Below are 20952 nucleotides of genomic sequence, written 5' to 3'. Positions count from 1 at the left end.
GCTTCCCCAGGCTCTCCTTGGCCCATCCATGGCCTCCCAATCCCAAGGGAACCTCATGGGGCCCCATTATAAGCCCAGGACAACGTGTGTTCCCTGCTGTGTGGGACAATGCTGTGTGTTCCCAGCAGCAGAGTCACAGGGTCCTCCTCCAGGAGAAAGTCCACCGCTGGGCAGTGGGTGGGCATTACCTGTCTGTACCAGAGCACAGGGTCCACCTCCGCTTGCCGGCCGCACTCAGAGCCAGTCTTCGTCTCGGCAGTCTCCTTCCCGAGGTGGCTGGCCTCGCTCAGCTTCACCTTCAGTCCCTCAGCACTCTGGCTGCTGGACAGCTTGGATGAATCCTCCAGCTTGGGGATGATGACGGATTTGGCCATGTCGGGACCTCCTGGTTCCTTGGCTTTGCTCAGCCCTGACTTGACAAGGTCCGTGAGGCTTGGGGCCTTGGTGAGTGTCGGGGGTATGGGTGGCTTTTGTTTCCACTCCTCTTTGAGCGCTGCTTCCCTCTCCTTCAAGCTCAGCTCCGCTTTCTTTTCCAGCCCTCGCTGCTGCTGCTGCTCCAGGCTCTGCCGCTGCTTCTGCTGCTCCTCGTACTGCTGGCGGTAGGCAGGGTTGGTGCTCAGGAGGTGCGCGTGGTAGCCCTGCTCATTGTAGCCGTAGGGCGGCACGTAGGCGTACTGGTTGTAGTAGAGGGACTGCATGTACATGTTGGGGCGCTGCTGGATGACCGAGGGCTGCTGGCTGGAACCACCAAGCTCTGCCTTCTTCTCCTCACAGCCCTCGCTCTTCACCTTCGCCTCAGGGTTTTCCGGCTCCTCATCCTTCTTCAGCTTCAAGGCCTGCGCCTCAGAGGGGGCCTGGCTGCCGGCGTTCAGGGGCCCCGGGCTCACCTGGGGGTACCCGGGGGAGTAGTAGGTGTCGAAGCCTTGGTAATAGGGAGACTCTTTACTCTGTGGCTGCGGGGGGAAAAGGGCTTTTTTGGCACCTTCCTTGACCAGCTGCTCAGGATCCTTCGCCTTCACGCTCTCCAGCTTGCCCTCCCCATCCTCCCCAGCATCGGAGATGTCTGAGTAGGCCGGGCTGTTGGTCTTGACGGAGCTGGCCTCTGCACCATTCTGGGTGACAACATGCAGCGGGGTCAAGGGCTGGGCTGGGTTGGTGCTGTCCAGCCTGCTGGCACCACCGATGGAAGGGCTCGGAGCATTGTCAGTGAAGCTGTAGATCTTATCTGCCTCAGCCTTGATGCTGGCGAGCCGGCTTTGGTGGGGGTCAGAGGAGCCATTCAGCAGCCCCTCACCTTTCGTCCCCACATCGCTGGACTCCCCCCGGAAAGGGCTCTTCCCTTCCTCCGCTCTGCAGGCTTTGCCAGGAGTCAGAGGGTTTTCTGCCTCCTTGGGCTCCTTCTTCTTCTTGTCTTTCTTCTTCTTCTCCTTGGAAGGGGTGAGGGTGGGGTTGACCGTGAAGGGCTCACCCATCACCGTGGGCTTGGGCTGGATGGGTTTGAGCTGCGGGCTGTTGGGCATGGTCTGGACGACGGTGGCGGCGAGGCCGGTGGAGGAGCCAGGGCTGGCTGAGGTGAGGGTGGCCGTCTGGAAGGTGTAAATGGGTTGCGGAGGGATGGCCGGCGCAATGGGCCTGGCCGACTTCAGGCTTTTGGAAGGGATCTTCTCTGGCTTAGCACCAGATGCCTTCTTAGACTTGTCCTTGTCAACGCATCGCTTCTCCAGAGAGTCAAAGCCGTCGTTGCTTGTTTCATCAGCCACTGAGGGACCATCCTCGGAGCCGTCATTAGACAGAGCACCTGGGTCCGTGTCTCCTTCCCCACCCAGCTTCTTCTTGCAGGGCACTTTGGTGCTGAACTTGCCGGATGGGGATGGGCTGTGGGGCTCCATCAGGCGCACCTTGGGGGTGGCCGAGCGGGCTGGCGAGAGCGAGCCCTTCTGAGCGGAGGCGGCGCCATTGCAGCTCCCGATATCCGCGTGCAGGGAGGGCTCCTCGCCATACTCGCTGTCCACATCTGCCTCCAGCTTGCTGTCGTCATCAGTGTGCGCATGGGCCTGGTGGTACTTCAGCCCATTGATGTGCTTGTACTTCTTGTTGCAGTTGGGGTGGGGACAGTCGATGAGGATGGGAGAAGGGCAGTTCCGGTCAAGGACAGCCGGCTCCACCTTGACTGTGGCAGGTGGCAGGGCTGCTGAGCCCATTGAGTTTGTGCGGATGCGTTTGCTGCCCTTGGAGTCCTCGGAGCTGGAGTTCAGCTCCATGTCAGAGAGGGGTTTGCTCTTTCTCTTAGTGACAGAGGAAGGACTGGCCTTCACGTCCTCCGCTGCGCCGGGTGGCGTGCGGTGGTCTGAGGAGTTCTGGCTGCCCCGACGCCCCTTGCTGTTGGCTCCTGCCCTGGTCTTGCTGCTGCTGCTGGTGCCTTTGCTGTCGGAGGCAGCAGCAGTCTCGTTGACTGGTGTGTTGCTGTTGGGGCGCATGCGCTTGCCCCTGCCCCGGCCATTGCGCATCTCCAAGTCGCTGGTGGGAGAGTCACAAAACCTGCAGCAGGAGGACAAGGAGATTTTAATGGAGAGATGACTGTGCCAGGCTACACCAGCTGCATAGCAGCCCCACCTCACTGTAGGTCCCATAGCCTTGTTCCTCTGACCGCTCCAGTAAAGAGGGATCAGCAAAAGCTCCATCGGCAAACACTCGACCCCCTCCAGCCTCCAGGACTATGACCACAAGGGCACTGAGCCATGGGAGCAGCTCAGCTGGACACAGAGGAGATGCTGACTCCAGAAGAGAATGTGCCACGGGCTGCATGGCCTGGGTCTGTGCCCTGCACCCTGGCAAAGGGGCTGGGACTGTGTGGCCGGACCCACTGCTCACTTACCGGGGAGGCGCCCAGTCGTGCTGCGTGCAGTCCAGCAGCGTCCCCACGTAGGTCTTGTTCCTCCAGGTGACGTTGACCACCAGCATACCTGCAAGGTGAGGGGAAAGGGTCAGAGGGGCCAGGTGTGATCCACTCCTCAGGAAACAGCTTGGCTCTAGGGCTGGAGGAAGCTGAACAAAGGGTCTTAGGAGAGGCAAGACCCTGGACTCTGGGCTGGACAGGCACCAAGATGGGAGCTGCAGACCCCTGGATAATCCCCTCTTGGCACTACTCCAGCCAGTGTCCACCCAACCTCTCCTTCTCCAGCTGCTCTGCACTCTTCCCTATTCTCATGGGGATGTTAAACTCGGTGACCCTCAGTGGGCTGCGAGGTCTGGGGACGGCCTGAAGATTCGCATTGGCTCCATGCAGATTGAGTGGGGTAGAGAAGGCAATCCCAGGGAGTGAGGATCATGATACCCCCAGGGGAGATGCAGATCCTCCAAGCACAGCTGTGGACCTCAGTGTTGAGAAACGGCCCCGTGCACAGCCCCGAGCCCCTCGGGCCCCTGGAGAAGGCCATTATTGCCACTAGATGGCAAACGGAGCCCAGCATCTCCACACCAGCTACCACCTCCTGCAGGAGAACCACCCCTGGGAAGCATCCCTGTGCCTCACTCTGCTTTGCTCCTGCAACCCCGGCACCCGTCAGCCCAGGGAGAACCGTGCACAGGGCTGTGTCTCCTCCCAGCACGGAGCAAAGGCGGCAGGCATTCAGAAAACCCACTAGTCTCAGCTCTTCCATGCCAGCTCTGGAGGAGAAGCAGCCTGGCTCCCGCCTGTGCCAAGCACAGACCCTTGACGTCTCTTCTTCAGGGTCAGGGGTCTTTGGAAGCATTGCTCAGCTTTGTGACTATTCCCTCCCACCACGGACCACTCAGATTGCTGTTGAAGTGACTGGGAGAGGAATCTGTTGCTTGGAGCCAGGTAAAACACAGGAGAGAGGAAACTCGTTTGCAAGAGCTGATGAGTGCAGCAAGATACCCAGCCACAGAGCCCCAGGAGAGGGATGGAGCCATGGGAGCACAGAGCAGCTGTGCCTGAAGTACCTTTATAAACCTCAGCCCATATCCCTGCTATGCTGTGCCAGCTGCAGGCTTCAGGGAGTGATAACATATGGAGCCCAGGTCCAGCACGGGAGTTTCCTTCAGGAAGAGAACTGAAATGCAGGCCTTCCCTTTTCCTGCTCCTCCTGGAAAATGCTGGGTGCTCCAGTGGGAAGACACGGCAAGGAAACGCAGACAAGACCTGCAACCACCTCATCCTGGTAAGCAGGAGAGGCCGGATCCTGTCCTCAAAGGAAGGTGCTGGGGACCTGCCCTAAGACAGATACAGCCAAGATGTGATACTGGAGATGTTACTTTAGAGTAGGAACAAGGAACAAAGCCAACTGCTGGGAGAGACTGATTGGAAGGAGAGGGATGCTGATCCCAGGCATCCCAAGGAGGGCACGCGGAGAGTTGTCTTCCACCTCCGTTCCTCCTAAAGCAGCTTTATCGGGCACAACAGAGCATGTCCCCCCTTTCAATAAACTCCAGGGAAGCTGCTGGCTGTACCCTGCACCCCACCAACCCAGGACACCTCCATGGAGCTGTGGCGGGATGCTCCCAGGGACTGCAGCAGGACCAAGCAGCTCCAAACCAGACCCTAGTCTGGAAACCAGTCCACCCCTCCCAGCCACAGGGCGCAGAGGAGCCGCTCCCTCTGCCCTCCCCACAATGGCTCAATCCCTCTCTGAATCCAGAGACCACACGTGCTGCTGGGAGTTAACTGCATGAGGAGCCACCAGACTCTCCTGCACACCCTGGGACTGCTGTCCGATACTAGAAAGGATGTGCTGGCACATTTCTTCCCTTGCTGGCACGATGCGAGGAGAGTGATGGAAGCGGAAAGGTGAAGCACACCAACACCAGGCATCCCTTTGGAGTGCCAGATCTCAGAAATGCACCAGCCTATACTGAACACGCTGCAACCAATCGCACCAAATCTCCTCCTAATCCTCCTGCAAGAACCCAGGACAATTTAAACCCCAGGATGGATCCTAAGCAGCCTTTTTTTCTCTCCCACCAAGGCAACGCCCTCGCAGCCCAGAAGCTGGAGATGCTCTTGTGGAGGAAGAATCCTACTCGGATACCTGCTGGTTTCATTGAAGGCGACACCTTGGACGCTCTTAAGGAACAGACAGCACCCAAACCTGGGTGCAAGCTGCTCAGCATCCTGGTCACTGAGCGCTCACACCCCTTCCTTGGGGCCATGGACCTGTGCCCAGGCCTCCATCCTGACACTCCCAGAGAAGCAAGGCAGAGGAACTGAAACCTACTTTGCTCCCAGGGATGCCTGGCAGAGCAATTTGCAGCTTCAGAGCCTCCATGTAAACAAGGCCTGTAATTCAGTACTTGGCTGCTGAAGCTGGAGCCCCAGCCAGTGTCAGCCAGGGCTGCCCCAGCCATGCCTCAGGGAGCTGGATGCCAGCCGGCCTCCTGTCTGCAGCAGGACACTGCGCCCCAAATGATCAAACAGCCTCTGCGCGGAGCTGGCAGATGCTTTGAGCACGATAAGCGGTGCATTAGTGCTCCTGCAGCTCCCCGCGCTGCCAAGCCAGCAGATACCAGACACAGAGCAGCAGCAACAGGGGAGCACTGGGGATGGCACACAACAAAACCTCTGATTCTCTACATGGATTTGGGAGGATCTCACAGCCTCCCCACCCATCAGTGAAAGGGGAGAAGGGTGCAAGGCTGTAGCCCCAAACCCCAGACTGCTGATCTGAGAGTGAGAGCGGTCACAGCCATGCTGTCGCAGCTTTCAGCTGCAGAGCAGCATTCTGAGCCTGCGCACTGGCTCTGCAACCTTGGAGGGGATTTACAACCACACATTGCTTTGGGAAATGCCATTAAAGTCAAGGAGAAATCCATATTCCAACTCCTTGCTGTGTCAGCCTTGAAACCTCCCTCCTGCTCTGGGTCTGAGCACACCCGGCTGTACAGCCCACAGCGTGCGTGGAGGGGAAGGTGCAGCCCCCCCGGAGCCCACAGCCCACCTGTAAGCAGCACGGTCCCAGCACACTCGCCATATCCCCAGAGCAGCAGTGGGAGGCTGTGGGTAATGGCGAGGCAGCACATTCAGCACACAAAGCCATCACATCTGGAGTCAGGCTTCCTCATAGACAAGGTAAAGTCATCCAGCCTTGGCCCTCACCCTCCATCCAAGCCTTCCTCATCCTCTCCCAGTCCACTGTGTCTCTATCTGTGCGAGGATGTGTCCATGCTGGCATCTGGAGAGCATGGAGATGTTGGCAGGAGCACAATCCAAACCCCCGGAGCATGCAGAACTCAGCCACAGGCAACCTGTGGCTGCTGCCCCAGCACTGAGCAGAGGAAAAGATGCAGATGAAGTTTGCTGCCATTCTGTTGGTGCTGCTACATCGGGATCCTCACTGTTCCGATGGTCTCCAGCCACACAGGTGTGCTCATTCATGCCAAAAGCACCTCACCTGGATTTCCAGACGTGCTTGCAGTGCAGCTTTCTGCTCCAAATCCTTCAAGTGACAGGAGATGCCCACTGCATCCCTGTGCATTTCACAAGCTCCACCTTTGGGCACCTGCACCCAGCATCTCCTCCAGCACCACCCTTGACTCCTCCGTTAACAACAGGAAGGCAGGAGAGATGCCAGGCAGGAAACAGGGATGGTTTCACCCTGAGAAATGTTGCTACACCAGGAGCCAACAAACACAGCTGACCAGCAGCACCCAAACCCAACAGTGTGATTTGTCTTCTGCAGCGCTGGCTGTAAAAATCATTGCTCCCAATGGCGGCAACCAAGCAGCAGCCAGCAGCGAAGGATCTCTGTGCGAGTTCATCGCGTTCCTGCAGACTAAAAATAGCCCAGCTACGAGAAATCGACGGGTGCCTGCGGGGCACACTCCAAAATGGGGTTGCAGGAGTGATGGGTAATGTGGATGGACAGGCAGACGGGCCGCAGAGCTCCATGGTGGGGTGAGGAGCAGGAGAAGAGGGAGAAGAACCAGGCAACGCTCCCACATCACTGCCTCTCAGTCAGCATTTGAGGAGGAGGATGTTTTTGTGCACAGGGATGCTCCCTTTGTCCCTCCTTCACACAGTCGCTTGCACTCCTCTGATTTCCACTGACAAAGAGCCCCTACAAGGTCCAAGCTCTCCTAGGCTTTGTTGTTGCCCATGAGGGTTCTCCAGCAGTGACAGCACGCTGGGAGCTCAAAAGCCTTTCCCCAGGCTTCCTCCGCCTCCAGCAGATTCCCCAGCCCCAGGATGTGCAGGGCTCCTTAACACTCCTTCTTTGCAGGTCCTTATCCCACCAGGAAGCACAGCTCAAAGAAGAGGATCCTTGGGCCTGACTTCACAACGCCTGGTGTCTTTCTGCCTTGGAGCAGCAGGAAAAAAACGCCCTTAGAGCTCCCAGCTGCCTCAATCCAGACAAATTCTTCCCTACAGAATGGACAGTGAATCAGAGAGGGCAGAGGAGTGTGAAGGTCCCCATGCCAAGCCAGCACAGCCCAGCCTCTTCCAGCATGGTCCATGAGCTCCTCTCTTCCCAAGCAGCTCAGGTCACGAAGCTTTTCCCAGCAGGAACAAGTTCAGTACTCACTGCCTCCCATCACAGCACTCACTCCTGCACCAACCACTGTCTCCAAACCAGTTTCCCAGCAAAGAGAGACAAAAGGTAAACCGGGCCCATCCTTGTCTTCCCAAAGCACAAGGCAAGATGGAAGCAGCTCCTGGGAACACAAGTTTCAGTTCAGCTTCCTTCAGAGATAACACAGTTGTAGTGAGGAGCGGCCAGCAGATAAAGGACAAGAGCATCCTTCTCTGCACACAATGGCTATAGGAGAGCAGGAGGAGATGTCCAAAAGGAGCTTTGGGGTACCTGGCTGAGATGAACCACCAGCTGGCCTCCACCGATGCTGCTCCTTCTCACCTTTATGACTCTGAGCTCCATTCCTGCTTCCAGACCCCAGCCAATGCCAGACGCAAGCACAAGGAGCTCACCCCACATGTCCCAGAGCAGAAACATCCCCCATCCCAGCCAGACTGCAAGGAAGGCCAGGTTCCAGTACTTGCCGTGGTTCGCTGAGCCACCCATTCATCCCTGCACTCCTTGGCAGAGCCCCAGCAGCAATAAAAACCCATCAAAGGATCTGGGAAAGCAACCCAAGAGGAGCTCCAGCAGAAACAAAGATTGGATTGGCTTGGCAAGATCGCCAAGCGCCTGATCTCCTGCCAAGGTGATTTTGAAAGCTCCGCTGGGGTTTTTTAATCCAGCAGGAGATTTCTGCCGCCTCCCAGGGCTGGAGCGGTTTTGTGACAGCGCTGTGGGTTGCCAAGCAGAAAGGAAGTCAGCTCCACCACATTCCCATGCAGGCTGGCACAACCGCTCCTCTGGCACCTCCAGAGCAAGTCGGCTCTTGCAGAAAGGCAGAGAAATGGCAGCTGGGATTTTCACCTGCTGCTGGGTACAGGGATACAAATTTTGGTCCATTCCTCCCTTTGCTGGACAAGTGAAGGGCTGCTCTGTGTCCTGACCACCCAGATGGTCTCCTTCCTGGAGGGTTTCACAAAGCGTGTGGCCGTGGCACTTGGGGACAGGGTTCAGTCAGCACGGGGGGGCTGGGCTGGCAGTTGGACTGGGTGAGCTGAGAGGACTTTTCCAACCTCAATGATTCCATGATTCTATGGTGTGGGGAAAGCCACGGAAGTGCCAAGAAGCAACACAGCAAAGGCACAAGAAGGAAGGGACTGCCATAACCCCAAAATGACACTGCAGGAGAGTGAAATGCTCTCTGATGCCACTTACCATCCTCCGTCTCCTGCCAGACGATCCCCTCCAGGTTGACGCTGGTCCCCGGCTCACAGGGCCCCAGGCACTCGGGCTCAGTGGCCAGGGCAACGTCGCAGGTGTTGACACCCACCGAACGGGTGCGCACCATGATCTGCTCGCAAGGCGACGAGATGTCATTGTTCACGACCGGGACGAGAAGGTGCAAGGGCAACACAGCAGGCGTGGAGACTGGAGACTCCATCTGTGGGGAAGGAAGAAAATGCCGGTCACCATGGGGAACACAGTAAGGAGATCAAGTACCAACAGGCATCTGCATTCCTAGAGAACCACAAGCCCAGGGCTGCCACCTTCTCACCACCTGTGCCAGCAGGCAGCTCCAGGCCCCACACCTCATCAGAAGACAAGGACCTCACGGCTCTCTCCCACCCTGGTATGCCCATACCCACATAACCCCGAGGAGCTGGTGCTTAGCAGTCACACAGATCACCCCAAGGCCTTCCACAGGATGTATCTGCTCTCCTGCTTGCAAGAGTGAGCACCAAGGTCCTTCCCCAATGGCTCTGGCTGAATACAGAAGTCTTTTGGCTATCCCTCAGATGTTAACACACAGTCAATGACATTGGACCTCATTAGGAGAAAAAGATTTACAGGCTTCTGCTCAACTGGAAGGACAGGACCAACAAGTAGCGGTCTCCCTCCAGCGCGCATGAAAACCAACATCCTCCTCCTCCCAAATCCACCCTGTGGCCACCTGAGGACATGGGCTTTCAGATCACATCCCTCTTCTCTGCACAAGCATCCGCTTCAGAGCCCGATCTGGCCAACAGCCAAGCTGACCATGCCAGCCACTGCGCTCTCCTCGCACATAGAAACAGCATCTCATGGCCAAAGCCCAACTTGGAAAGCCAACAAGCCAACACGCCAAGTGAAACCACGGCCAAGTCGTGCTGTGCTGAGGAGCCAAAGTCCTTGGCCACTCTGCCGCGCAAGCAGATCACAGTGGCGTTAGGAGGAAAGTGGCTGACCTGCTGATTTCTTTGCTGGTCAAGGGAAGGGTGGAGTGGAGACCTTCCAGTCCTTCAGGGCTCACGAGCCAAGCCAGCTGTGGTCAGCTGTCCCCTCGCCTTGGCTCACAAGGACTCACGGCAGTATGGGGCAAGCTGCTCTCATCTCTTTACAGTTTACAGTCTAGGTAAAATCCTGAGCAACCTCAGAAAAGAAGCAGATCAGAGAACTGAAACCATCAGTGAGTGCTGACCTGGGTTTCTATTTCAGACAGAGGGAGATCCCTCTGGAGCACCGAGCACCACACCGACATGTCCTCCCAAGCCTCTGCCAAAGACAGACCACTGTAACCCCAGAGAGGCCAAGCTTGCCGGCCACCAGGAGTGGACACAGACACCAGCCCACAGCCACTCCCGACCTCACTGCTGGCTCTCCTTGGCCAGCACTGCCAACAGCCCCCTAATGCTCCAACTCACACCCCGAACAAGCACCCTGGTCCTGACCTATGGCCAAAAATATCTGCTCCCTCTCCTGCTCCCAACCCTCCAACCTTCAGGTGAGACAAACAACTCCAGAAGCAGCTGGCACACCCTACCTGCTCCGAGTGGCAGCTGGAGCATCCTGTCTCCTCACCCGCCCATGACCCTGCAGAGCCTCTCCGCACCCTCAGCAACACAGACACCCTCGCAAGCGGAGATTGTGCAAGATACAAGTCTCGGCAGGGGAGTCGAGAGGAGGAGATCCCAACCACCCAGTGGCATCTGCTTGCTCCTACAGGGGCAGGTGTGGGCAGGGGACACCAACATAACCCCTGTGGAGACCTCGGAGATCTTCTGGCTCTGCCACAGCAAGAAGAACACAAAGCCCCTACTGCCCACACCCGTCTCCTCGCCCTCCTGCATCCTCTCTCCAGCTGCATCCCCTCCACTGAGTGCTGAAGATGACCTGGAGGCAGCTGGGAACACAAGGTCCTCTGCTGGCAGCACACCTACCCTCCATCCCATCTCTCCATCCTCATCCACCTCTGAAGCCGCCCCACAGCCAGTGCCTTGGCTATATCTGATGGGACTAGAGAAGGGGGTTGGCATATAATACCCCATATGCCTGCTGGAGAGGAGGCAAATCATCCCAAACTCCAGCAGTTCCATCCTGCACAGGCCAGCAGATGCAGGAGAATGCTCCAAAGCAGTGCAAGGCTCCTTGAAAGGGGCTCAAGGAAGGAAACCCCTTGTGCGGGCCACATCTGGCAAACCAAACGCAAGTCCCACGCGATGAAATGGCCCAAGAGGAGCCAGGCACAGCTGGGAAAGGAAAGGCCAGGGTGGTGACTGAGAATACTCATCACACTGCCCCAGGTTCTGCTCAGCCTCCTTCCACTTTGCGACAGCACCCCCAGCACAGCACAGGAGCCTTTAATTACAGCTCCAACTCTGCTAATTATCGCCCGGTCACATTCATGGTGCATAACAAGCAGCTGGCTGAGCACTCTGACACGCATGGCAGCCGGGTGGAACGTCATGTTTCACTTTCCTGGTCCCTCACCCAAAGCTCCGCAGCAAAATGAGACGGCCCAGGCAGCTTTTCCGAGGGTGAGGGCAGGAGCAGAGCCACTTTGCTGGGACCCAGTGGAAAGCCACGCTGGAGAGGCCGATGGGTCAGTCCCTGCACTCCGTTCCCCCAGTGTGTGCCTGATCTCCTGGTGCCACAGCTCTGCAGCCTCCTGCAGCCCTGAGAACCCCGATTAGCCTGCGGGACGGCTGGGGATGTCAGGACAGCCCCGGGTACCACCGGGCAGCTCTGACAGCCACTCTCACCTTCAGCAGGCACCCAGCTCCCTCTACCAGGCCAGAAGCCAGAGGAGATACTGGCATCGGGGCCACGGGGCCCCACCAGCAGCTCCTTCCACATCCCCTCCTGTGAGCAAGGACGGAGCTGGAGATTGCCTTCAGCTCCTCAGAGCAAGCCCTGCACCCTCTGGGCTCCAACACTGACACACACCACCCCCTGAACAAAGCACTCGATGCTTCTGAGCCCAAAATCCCCCTTGTCTTGTTCCCCATTGGGAGGCTCCGAGGTTAAATACCAACAAGCGCAACCACGGCTGCTGGAGCGAGCTTCAACATTAGATGGGGCGAAGCTTCCCCTGCCAGCACTAGCCATCCCCGCTCGCCTGCTGCCTCCCCTCCTGATCGCCCTTTGTGTTCCCGGTGGCGGCTTTCCCATCATGAGGAACGTGCTTTCCCTGCCACCGAGGACAGAGGTGGAACGAAGCCAAGTCCTGGCGGTGGCAGCACAACTGCTGTTTGCTGGGGAAAAAGCAAACTCCTTGGCGATGCCGATGGCGCCGCGCAGTGCCAGTCCTGGGCTCCGGGTGGGTCGCTAAAACCAACACCCGATCACAGCCCACACTGGAAGGTGGTGTGGGGTCCCACATGAAGGGAGAAGCATACAAAGCAGCGCCTGCCATCTTAGAGCTGTGCCAGCACGGCTTTGTTAGCGTCACCGCTAAAGGGACATCAAGCAGCAATGTGCTAACGAGAGGAAGAGAAGAGGGCACAACAAACCCCAGACCACCACACTGGTTTTGACACTAACCCAGCCTACTCACTCACATTTATGAGTGTTTTGGTTTGCTCCCAATATCAACGTCAACCAGGCAGAAAAGTGCATTTTTGAGCAAGAAAAGCCACCAAGGACATCAAAACCCACGGAAGAAAAACCAGCAGAGGTATTTACAGTGCATCATCAGGGGCAGAGTGGGTGCAAACAACCACAAGGTGCAGGGCACCCACAAAGCAGCATCCCTTTCACCTGCCAGGAGACAAAACATGGACCAAGCCTGCTCCATCATGGTGCATCGCTCAAGGCTGCAGCCCACACTTCCCATGCTGTTGCACAGCTCAGCCCAGCACTGGGAGCTGTGATGCTGTCGCTTTTGTCCTGCGGTCACTGCATCTACAACAGTTCTGCTTCTTCACAGTGGTACCTGGGCACATGAACTTCCAACTCCTAGAACAGAGGTAACCAGGTAGCATCTTTGGTGGGCATCACCAGATCCCCTGTGGGAAAGCACTGGAGATGTGTCCAGGTTAATAGTTGAAAACACTAAGCCAGAACATAGAATAGAAACATGGAACGGTTTGGGTTGGAAGGGACCTCAAAGCCCACCCAGTTTCACCCTCCCTGGCATGGGCATGGACACCTCCCACTGGATCAGGGTGGAGCAGCCACGACTTCTCTGGGCAACCTGGGCCAGGTTTTCTGTTAAGTGCTTCCAACCAGAGCTCCTCTTCCCGTGAACACGGGCAGTGTTGCCGATGGGTGGTTGGCTTCTTACACTGTTGCCTCGCCTCCAGCACCCTGGTACCGCCAACACCAGCCGCGTGTCCTTCAAGCCAGGAGGCTGAGTGGAAGAAAAACCATGGGGCATAGTCCTGCTTTTAGTTATTTACTTTTCGCCAGCCCAACAAGATAACCAGGCAACTCTACCCAAGCAGAAGAAACGTTCTTCCCCCCCAGCCCCTTTCCTGGGGACCTTTTCAACCACCAGCGCAGCTCAGCTCCCAAGTGCTCCCCTTCAGGGACATGCACATGATCTTCTCTTTGCTTTCAGGGCTAGAGGCCGTCTCTTCCCCGGGAACTGGCTTTCCAGCAAGGTCCCAGCCCTGCACCCAACCTTCTTGCAGAAGACAGTTCTTCGAGCATCTGAAACCCCTCCACTCATGATGCACACCCACAGCAGGATCCTCCAGTAGCCATTCCTGACAAGCAACTCCCCCCACATTCACTTTCTGTCCTGTTCCCACTAAAAGAGGTTCACATAGGAAAACCAGAAGCAAGAAGACCAAAGTCACAATTACAGTGACACATTTTCTTCCTTGGACCACATGAAATTCACATCCAAACCCTTGCCACACTCACACAGCCACGGTTAACCCCAGCACGCTTTGACCAGCACATTAGAGCAGGCGAAGACAACGTAAAAAGTTCCTGGAGTGCCTCGATCCATCAGTCTCCTGGGAGGAGGAAATAAATCCAGGAGGCTTTTCACAAACCACTTGTGATACAGCTCCATCACTGTTAAAAGCCTGGTGACAGCCACTGGATATATAAAACCCGGCCAAAGGATATGGAGGTTACAATAGCCCAGCCAGGGACAACCCCGAAGCCCGGATCCCCAGGGAACAGCAGCAGCTTCAAGGCAGGCTGTTTTAACCCTGCCAGCTCCGGCGGGCAGAGACCTATGGGGTCTGCCTAGTGCTGCAGATCCCAGCCAGGATCCTGAGCACCAGGCCACAGGTTCATCCCGGAACAACCCACCACCCAAGAGCTCTAGGGCTGAGAAATACACAGAATCATAGAATCATGGAATCGCTGAGGCTGGAAAAGCTCTCTCAGCAAATCTAGCCCAACCACCAGCCCAATCCCACCACATCGACTGAATCCAGTGCCTGTCCGAACATCACCAAGCCCTGCTCTGCGGCAGATCCTCTGGCAACATCCCCTGAATGCCACCATGCAGCTCATGCCAGGACAGCCATGGAGCTCCCCAAGCACATCCAACACAACAGAGCCCAGCAGCATAACGCAAGGATGCAGCCCTTGGCCAGCCCAACCCATCCCACCAGGAAAGCTTAAGTGCAGGGGAACAAAAAGAGTTCGGAAGCCAAGTGCAGCATTTCAGAGACCATACTGCCCCAGCCCCAAAGCCTCTGCTCAAGGGATCAGACGTGCACGGCCGCAGAGAAAAAGAACCAGGAAAGGAGAGATGCACAGCCAATATGTTAGATCCAAGAGATGCTTCTTAGCCATAGAGCCAAGGAGGAAACACTGGTGTTCGAACAGTGCCACCTCAGAGAAGAGAGTTGACGGCTGCAGGGGTGAAAGCCTTCACAAGGTGCACAGCGACGAGGAACTGGGCAGTAGCTGTGATTCAACAGGATTAGAGAATTAAACCATGGTGAAAGCCAAGAAATTGCTCCCCTCAGCCTGGGAGGCTTTTGCCCATCAAGGTGGCGCATCCGGCACCATACTCGCACACCAACCCTGCTTCCCAGCACAGCACAAAACACGCTGAGCGTTGGCATCAGCTGCGAGGGACCAGGCCGTCCCTGCTCCAGCCGGTTTGTGTCCTTGGGAGCAGCGGGAGCCAGACAGCCACCTCCTCAGGCCCGGACAGACCTCCCTAGCCTGGCCCAGCCGCTTTCCCCTCACTGGGGACCTCACGGCCATGGCCCAACGCCGCAGGCATGATCGGCCAACACGGGGACCCGAGCCGCCTTCCCGAGGCCGCAGCTCCCAGCTCCTCACAAGCAGCAGGAGATCCCAGAGGAGGAAGGAGGCGAGCATGGGGGCTGCAGACACATCTTGTTTCAATTGCATCAGCAACAGCTGAGCAATTAATGGCAGGGAAGAGGAGGAGGAACAGGACACAGGGAGAGAGAAAGGGATGCAGCAAGCAAGGGGAAATGATTTCCTCCTTTCCTAAGGAGAGGGGCACTGTTCACAGCCACGAGGCCTCACTCTGTGCATCCCACTCCCAGAGCATCTCTTAAGCTGCACCTGTACCACTAATGAGGCTTTCTTCATGCTTCAGCCCCCAAAGTCCTCTTCCTCTTAGCCCCAGACAGAGGTCTCTGACCCTTCCACATACAATAAACCCTCTTGCATGCTTCCCAAGAAGCACGAACTATCCCAAAATCCAGGGTCAGGCCAGCACCACTGCCAAGGGTGAGCAGGAACGGGAGATGGAGTCTCCTGACACTGTGCTGGGGCTCCAGTCTGCGATGGCACCACAGGTCCCACTCAAAGCATCGTCACCCCCTGCCCACACTGAGGAGGAGAGTGGAGCTCATCCCTGAGACTATCGTCCTTTAAAAACTCTGTGCCTTGATCCCTGGGATGGCAGCTCCCCAGGTACAGCCTGGAAAACAGAGGTGCTGTGGTACCAGAGAAGCATGATTGCCAAAGAGCAGCAAACCAAGCACTGGGATCCGTGGCTGGCATTGCTGCATCGTTAGCCACGAGGAGGAGATCCAGAGGGAAAAGCCTGGATGCAGTGGCATGGAGAGATAAAGCCAAAGCCTCCAAGGAAGGGTAGATGAAGCAGGAGCTGCTGGTCTGACTCTCAGCTTGAAAAGCTGGTCTAGAAAGGGAGGAGAAGAGCATCCATAGGGACTGTCTACTGTGGGGTCTGCAGCCTTCTCACTTCTCCCTCCTCTTCATAATGCCCAGCAGCCCAGCGCGATGCTGCTGCCTGCTCCAGCCTGGCAAAGCTGGCAGTAGTGGTGTTCCTGTGCTCAGGCAGGCTGGCAGCTCCCCTCACCTCTGCTCCTGCTGCTGAAATAAAGCGCGACAGCAATTTTTTGCTCTGCTTAACGAGTGCTGGGGACTGGCAGCACTCTCAGAGCTCCAGGCCTGGCCGTGCCCACACTGTGTGATTCCTGCTGCAGTTCAGCCAGCGGGCTTGCAGCTCATGGACAAGGCTATGCCAAGATCAGGGAAGCACTCCCCTGCTCCCAACAACAGACAAGGCAGTCGGAGATGCCTTGAAACTCATCGAGTATGGAGCAAAACCCTTGGCCTGACCTCAGGCCCTCCTGCTTATCAGCAAACCTGGTGGTGGCTTCACAACACCCAGCAAGCGGGGCTCCGGGTTCACAGACGTTCGGAGGAAAGGAACAAGGCGCTCCATGCCAGGAAGCTGCCAGCTCAAGCAGGGAGCTGGCAGTAGAAGCTCACCTAGTGTGATCAGCCTGCTTGGCACTCCTGAAGGAGACAACATAACACTTCCCTGTTCCAGAAAAGAATCAGAGGCACAGACCCTGTTCCCAACACTTGGCCACTCCTGGTCTGCTCATGTCCAACTGTGCTGGATCAGTGGGGAGCTGGAGCAGTTCAAACCCTACGGGCTGGAAACCCTATCAGCCAATTGCAGGAAATCCGAGCTTTGCTTCAGCAAAACCACCCTTCACTCATGGATCCCTGGCTTTTACGTATCCAGACTGTGGGTTGGTGCCAGGCAGCAGACCCCACCAGCCAGGAGGGGCAAGTTGTGCACCAGCCTGCAGTTTAGCCAAGTGACTTTCTCCTCATCCCCTGGGAAAACTCATTAGAGGAGGAGAGGGGACAGGCAGGGACACCTACCCTGCCTCCACGTCCCAGGCAGGCTCTGATCACAGCCAGTGCAAGGAGCCACCACCTCAGAGCGTATCCAGAATATGCCAGGAGAAGCGCTGGCAGTGATTGATAAAGGTGAGGTGCCATTCCAGGTCGGATATCGACAGGAGCCTCTTCCTGCACAGGCGGGTAGCCAGGCCGATTATCTGTCATATGCTGCACGCCGCGGTGCCAGAGCCGAGCCGAGATTGCCCAGCTCCTTCCCAAATAACATTATGGAACCATGCAGACACAGGCAACCGGCTTTGTTCAAGCCCGCGCTTGCCAGCCGTGGGTGAGCAAATGCCTCAGCTGCATGAAGGCACGCAGCGCCCGGAGGCCAATCCTCCTCCAGCTCCTGGAAGGTGATGGGAACCCACTGGCTGAGCAGCTCTCCGGAGCAGCTTGGGGGTTGGTCCACTGCCACGCTCGGCCCCATGTCACGGCGTTGCAGGCTATGGAGGCAGAGCTGCCCTGAGCACAGAGCCAAGCAGTTGTGTATCCTGCGCTGGTGGCAGCAAAACAGCCTGGGCGAGAGGAGGACGCACCCAGCTCCGCCCACAGCTACATTTGCAGTCAAGTGCCCTGGTGGAGTTCGCTTTAAACAAATTGATTTTAGGACATCAGTTCTTCAGAAATTCCAGTTTTACGTGCTGTTTCCTCCAAGTCCTGTTTCCCTGCCAGACCAGAGGGATCAGCCAAGAACCACCCGCACCATGTCAGCCAAGAGTCGCAGCACTGACCCAGTGCACGGCTTGGAGGGCGCTGGCTTCCGGAGCTGCCAGCTGCCAACACTACACTGACCCTTTTCCCTGCCTTCTGTTTTCCGAGTAATCCCTGGATGCAGCCACTCCACAGCAAGATGCCGTATGATATTCCCCCACGGAGCCCTGGCACCTTCTCTCCCCCTGGGATCAAGAGTGGGAAGGGGTTGCAGTGCCTGTTTGACAGCCCTGGAGAGCAAGAGCAACACCATTCCCACCCCTTCCAATGAGCATTTCATCCAGAGTTTTGAGAGAGAAACCAAATTACACACAGGCTGAGATGCTGAGAAGCACTTGCTGGGTTTGTGTTCCCTTGGGCTGTGCTGGAAGTTGCCCAGAGCAGTGGTGGCTGCCCCATCCCTGGAGGTGTTCGAGACCAGGTTGGACAGGGCTTGGAGCAGGAGGTGACCCTGCCCATGGCAGGGGTGGGACTGGGGAGGCTTTGAGGTCCCTTCCAACCCAAACCGTTCCATGACTCCATGGTTCAGAGATCCACCAACGTAAGACATGCAATAACTGAACACTTAACCTAACTGCTGACAAAAATATGACCCAAAACAATGATCCAGCCTTTGGTTTTGAATGAATAAATAACCCCTGAGGAGCCAAACTGCCAACGCACCATCACCACTGCTCAGAGTGGAACAGCTAGATTTGAGGGTTCAGGTGCCGACAGGTGAGCACGCCTGTGGAAAAAGCTTTATCAGGATTTCTGGCCCATTTTGGCCCCACCAGCTGCACCACCAGCTCAGAGACCCCAGGCAAGGCCACTGCACACTGCCCAAGGAGCTGGAGGCTCCTTGGAGAGATGAGACCTCAGCCACCTTGGATCTGAGCTGCAAATCTTCCCCGGTGACTCCAAACAACACCGGGCGCCTGTCCTTAGGGAATTAAGAACCTGCATATTTTCACACCGGAGCTCTGTCACTGCAGGCCACGCATCAGCGAGCCACCCACTGCTCCACTGCAACAGTGAGGGAGCCTGCAGCACCGGCCGAAAGCGGGAGCAGGAACTGCTGATCTGGGAACAAAAATAAACCCCTGGGTACAGAGCCAGGCTCCATCCTGGCCGAGCTTGCGTGCTAGAAGGGTAAGAAGGGGGCTGTTTGCTGACAGCTTAAGGGATTTAAGGGAAGGATTAACCATGGCTTTGCTGATGAGGGAACCGGTGGCAACCTCGGAGCAATCTCGTGAGCATGGGGAGGTGCTGGAAGAGGGCAGGGACAGGGGAAGGAGGCTACAACAGCAAACCCAGCAGAGACAGTGGGCTTTGTGTAGGGCACTTGACCACGAGCTGCTCTTCCAGGCATAAGCAACCTTTGTTTGCTGCCAGCTCTGAGTCCCACCACCACATGAGAGCGTGGCATCCTTAGGGGAACAGAAGGAGCCCAGGGAACAGTGCAGCCCTCAGTCATGAGCAACGGCGCCCAAAAAGAAGAGACACGGAAGGCCTGGAGGACAACGACACAAGGAGAGCCCTGGTCTGGAGGCAGGAAGGAGGCAAAGCTTGCATGGAGCCACAGATTGGCAGCACCAGCTGATCCAAAAAAGCTTCCTTCACAGCTCCACCACGCATTCACAACCAAATCAGGCTCACCTCCAGGTGGACCTAACTGGTAAGAAGCAAGAGGTGGCAGATCTCCAGTTCAGCCTCACGCAGAGGAACATACAACCAGAGGCGGTTGTTCCAGCAAGCCTGAGATGCCGGTCACCAGATGTCGACGGATCGATGAACTTGTCTGGCCAGCTGGAGCCCAGCGACACGGGTGTGCTCCAGCCGGGAGCAGCTCATCCACACTCACCCTCGGTGCCTGCTCAGCGAAGGAGCGCGGCCCCCTTAAGAGGAACCATGATCAGCAAGGATTGAGCTGGAAGAGGGTGGGGATATCGCTGAGCTCCAAGCCTGGTCTGAACCTTATCTGCTGCTCTAATCCCTATCAGTGTTGATACAGATTAATGGATTAGTCAGGATTACTGCAGGCAACCCCCTTCGCCCCAGGCAGCCAGGACGGGTGCAGTGCTGCTCCAGCATCTCCTCTCATGCCCACAAGCCTCGGAAGGGCAGGAGCTGACACTCAAGGAGGCTTCTCCAGGAGCAACAGCAGCCTTGAAACATCAACCCATCCGCCAGGGAGCAAGGCTGGGCTGCCCAGGAAGAAAACAAAGCCTCACCAGCTAGAATCCCAGCAGGAGTCAGGTTTGTTCTGTGTACCTACACAACCTGTGTTCAGCAAGTCTTCATGGCACCACCACAGAAGAAACCATCCCACCACACTCCAACCACAGCTGCCCATTCCAACACTGGCCACAAGCCTTCCTTTAACAATCCAAGAAGCATTGGGAAACCACCTGGTCAGAATCTGCTGCTGACATTGTTCAGCACAGCTTTTAATTGGATTGTTTCCCTGCCCCAGCTCCCCACATGGTGGCACAAACCCTGGAGCCCCAGCGTGGGCAGAGGAGGGCGGGAGCAGGTGGGACACCTCTGGTGCAGCAGCAGAGCTCTGACCATCACGCAAGCAGGAAGGAAAGGTCCTGTGCCCAAGCTCACGCTGAACAAGAACTTTGTGAGATTCATAGAATCATGGAATCACTGAGGCTGGAAAAGCCCTCCAAGCTCATCCAACTAACAACCCAACCCCTACATGCCGCCTAAACCCTGTCCCCAAATGCCACAGGCACACGCTTTGTGAACCCTTCCAGGGACAGGGACTCCACCCCTGCCCTGGGCAGCCTCAACCAAGGCTTCACTACTCTGCCAGGGAAGAAATTCAAAGACATTTCCTGCAGCTTCCCTGACCACTGCTGGAACATCTCACGCCACACGTGACAAACCCAAACAGTCCTGAAGAGAACTTAGAGTCCTAGAAGCTGGAGCGAACAGCTGGAGCGTTTGGAGGCTTCCAGGGGTTGCTCATCGTGCTCACCCACAAACTGTTTTACAGGAGAAAGTTCCAATAGCAGCACTTGGGCTCAAGCAAAGATTATTTTTGGCAGCGCTATCAGAAGTTTTCACTTCCTTAACCTTCTCTTGGATAGAATCACATTTAGGAAGACAGCCCAGATGTTGGAATGTCAATAAAACAAAAAGAAACTTGAGATGAGATGTTATGGGAAACTCAGGCTCTGGAGAGCTAAGATCAATCTCCCACCACAGCAACGTGGTTGCCCAAGCAAGGAGACACAGGCCAGGAGAAACCCAACGCACTCAATCCCAGCCCCATCTCTGCCCCTTCGGCACAAAGCACAGCTGCCAGATTCCTTGGGTTCCCTTAAGGTCCTCTGTCCAGTTCCGA

At 56.7% G+C, this 20952-nt stretch overlaps 2 protein-coding genes across 5 annotated transcripts in view; one reads left to right on the top strand and one right to left on the bottom strand.

The window, feature by feature from the left end:
- Positions 1-20952, bottom strand: part of ZNF609 (zinc finger protein 609) — a 45297-nt gene that overhangs the window by 3116 nt on the left and 21229 nt on the right. For all 3 annotated transcript variants that reach the window (XM_069867186.1, XM_069867188.1, XM_069867187.1), the window contains exons 3-5: positions 8745-8970; positions 2876-2963; positions 189-2538 (exon numbers count right to left, since the gene is read on the bottom strand). In XM_069867186.1, the coding sequence (XP_069723287.1) occupies positions 189-2538; positions 2876-2963; positions 8745-8970 (2664 nt within the window). The remainder of the gene's footprint in view (positions 1-188; positions 2539-2875; positions 2964-8744; positions 8971-20952) is intronic.
- Positions 962-20952, top strand: part of PPIB (peptidylprolyl isomerase B) — a 151295-nt gene continuing 131304 nt past the window's right edge. For both annotated transcript variants that reach the window (XM_069867213.1, XM_069867212.1), the window contains exon 1: positions 962-966. The gene's annotated coding sequence lies outside the window, so the exon portion shown is untranslated. The remainder of the gene's footprint in view (positions 967-20952) is intronic.

Source organism: Phaenicophaeus curvirostris, chromosome 12 (assembly GCF_032191515.1).
Source record: "Phaenicophaeus curvirostris isolate KB17595 chromosome 12, BPBGC_Pcur_1.0, whole genome shotgun sequence".
Classification (NCBI taxonomy): Eukaryota; Metazoa; Chordata; class Aves; order Cuculiformes; family Cuculidae; genus Phaenicophaeus; species Phaenicophaeus curvirostris.
This window is presented reverse-complemented; position numbering and strand designations above follow the sequence as displayed.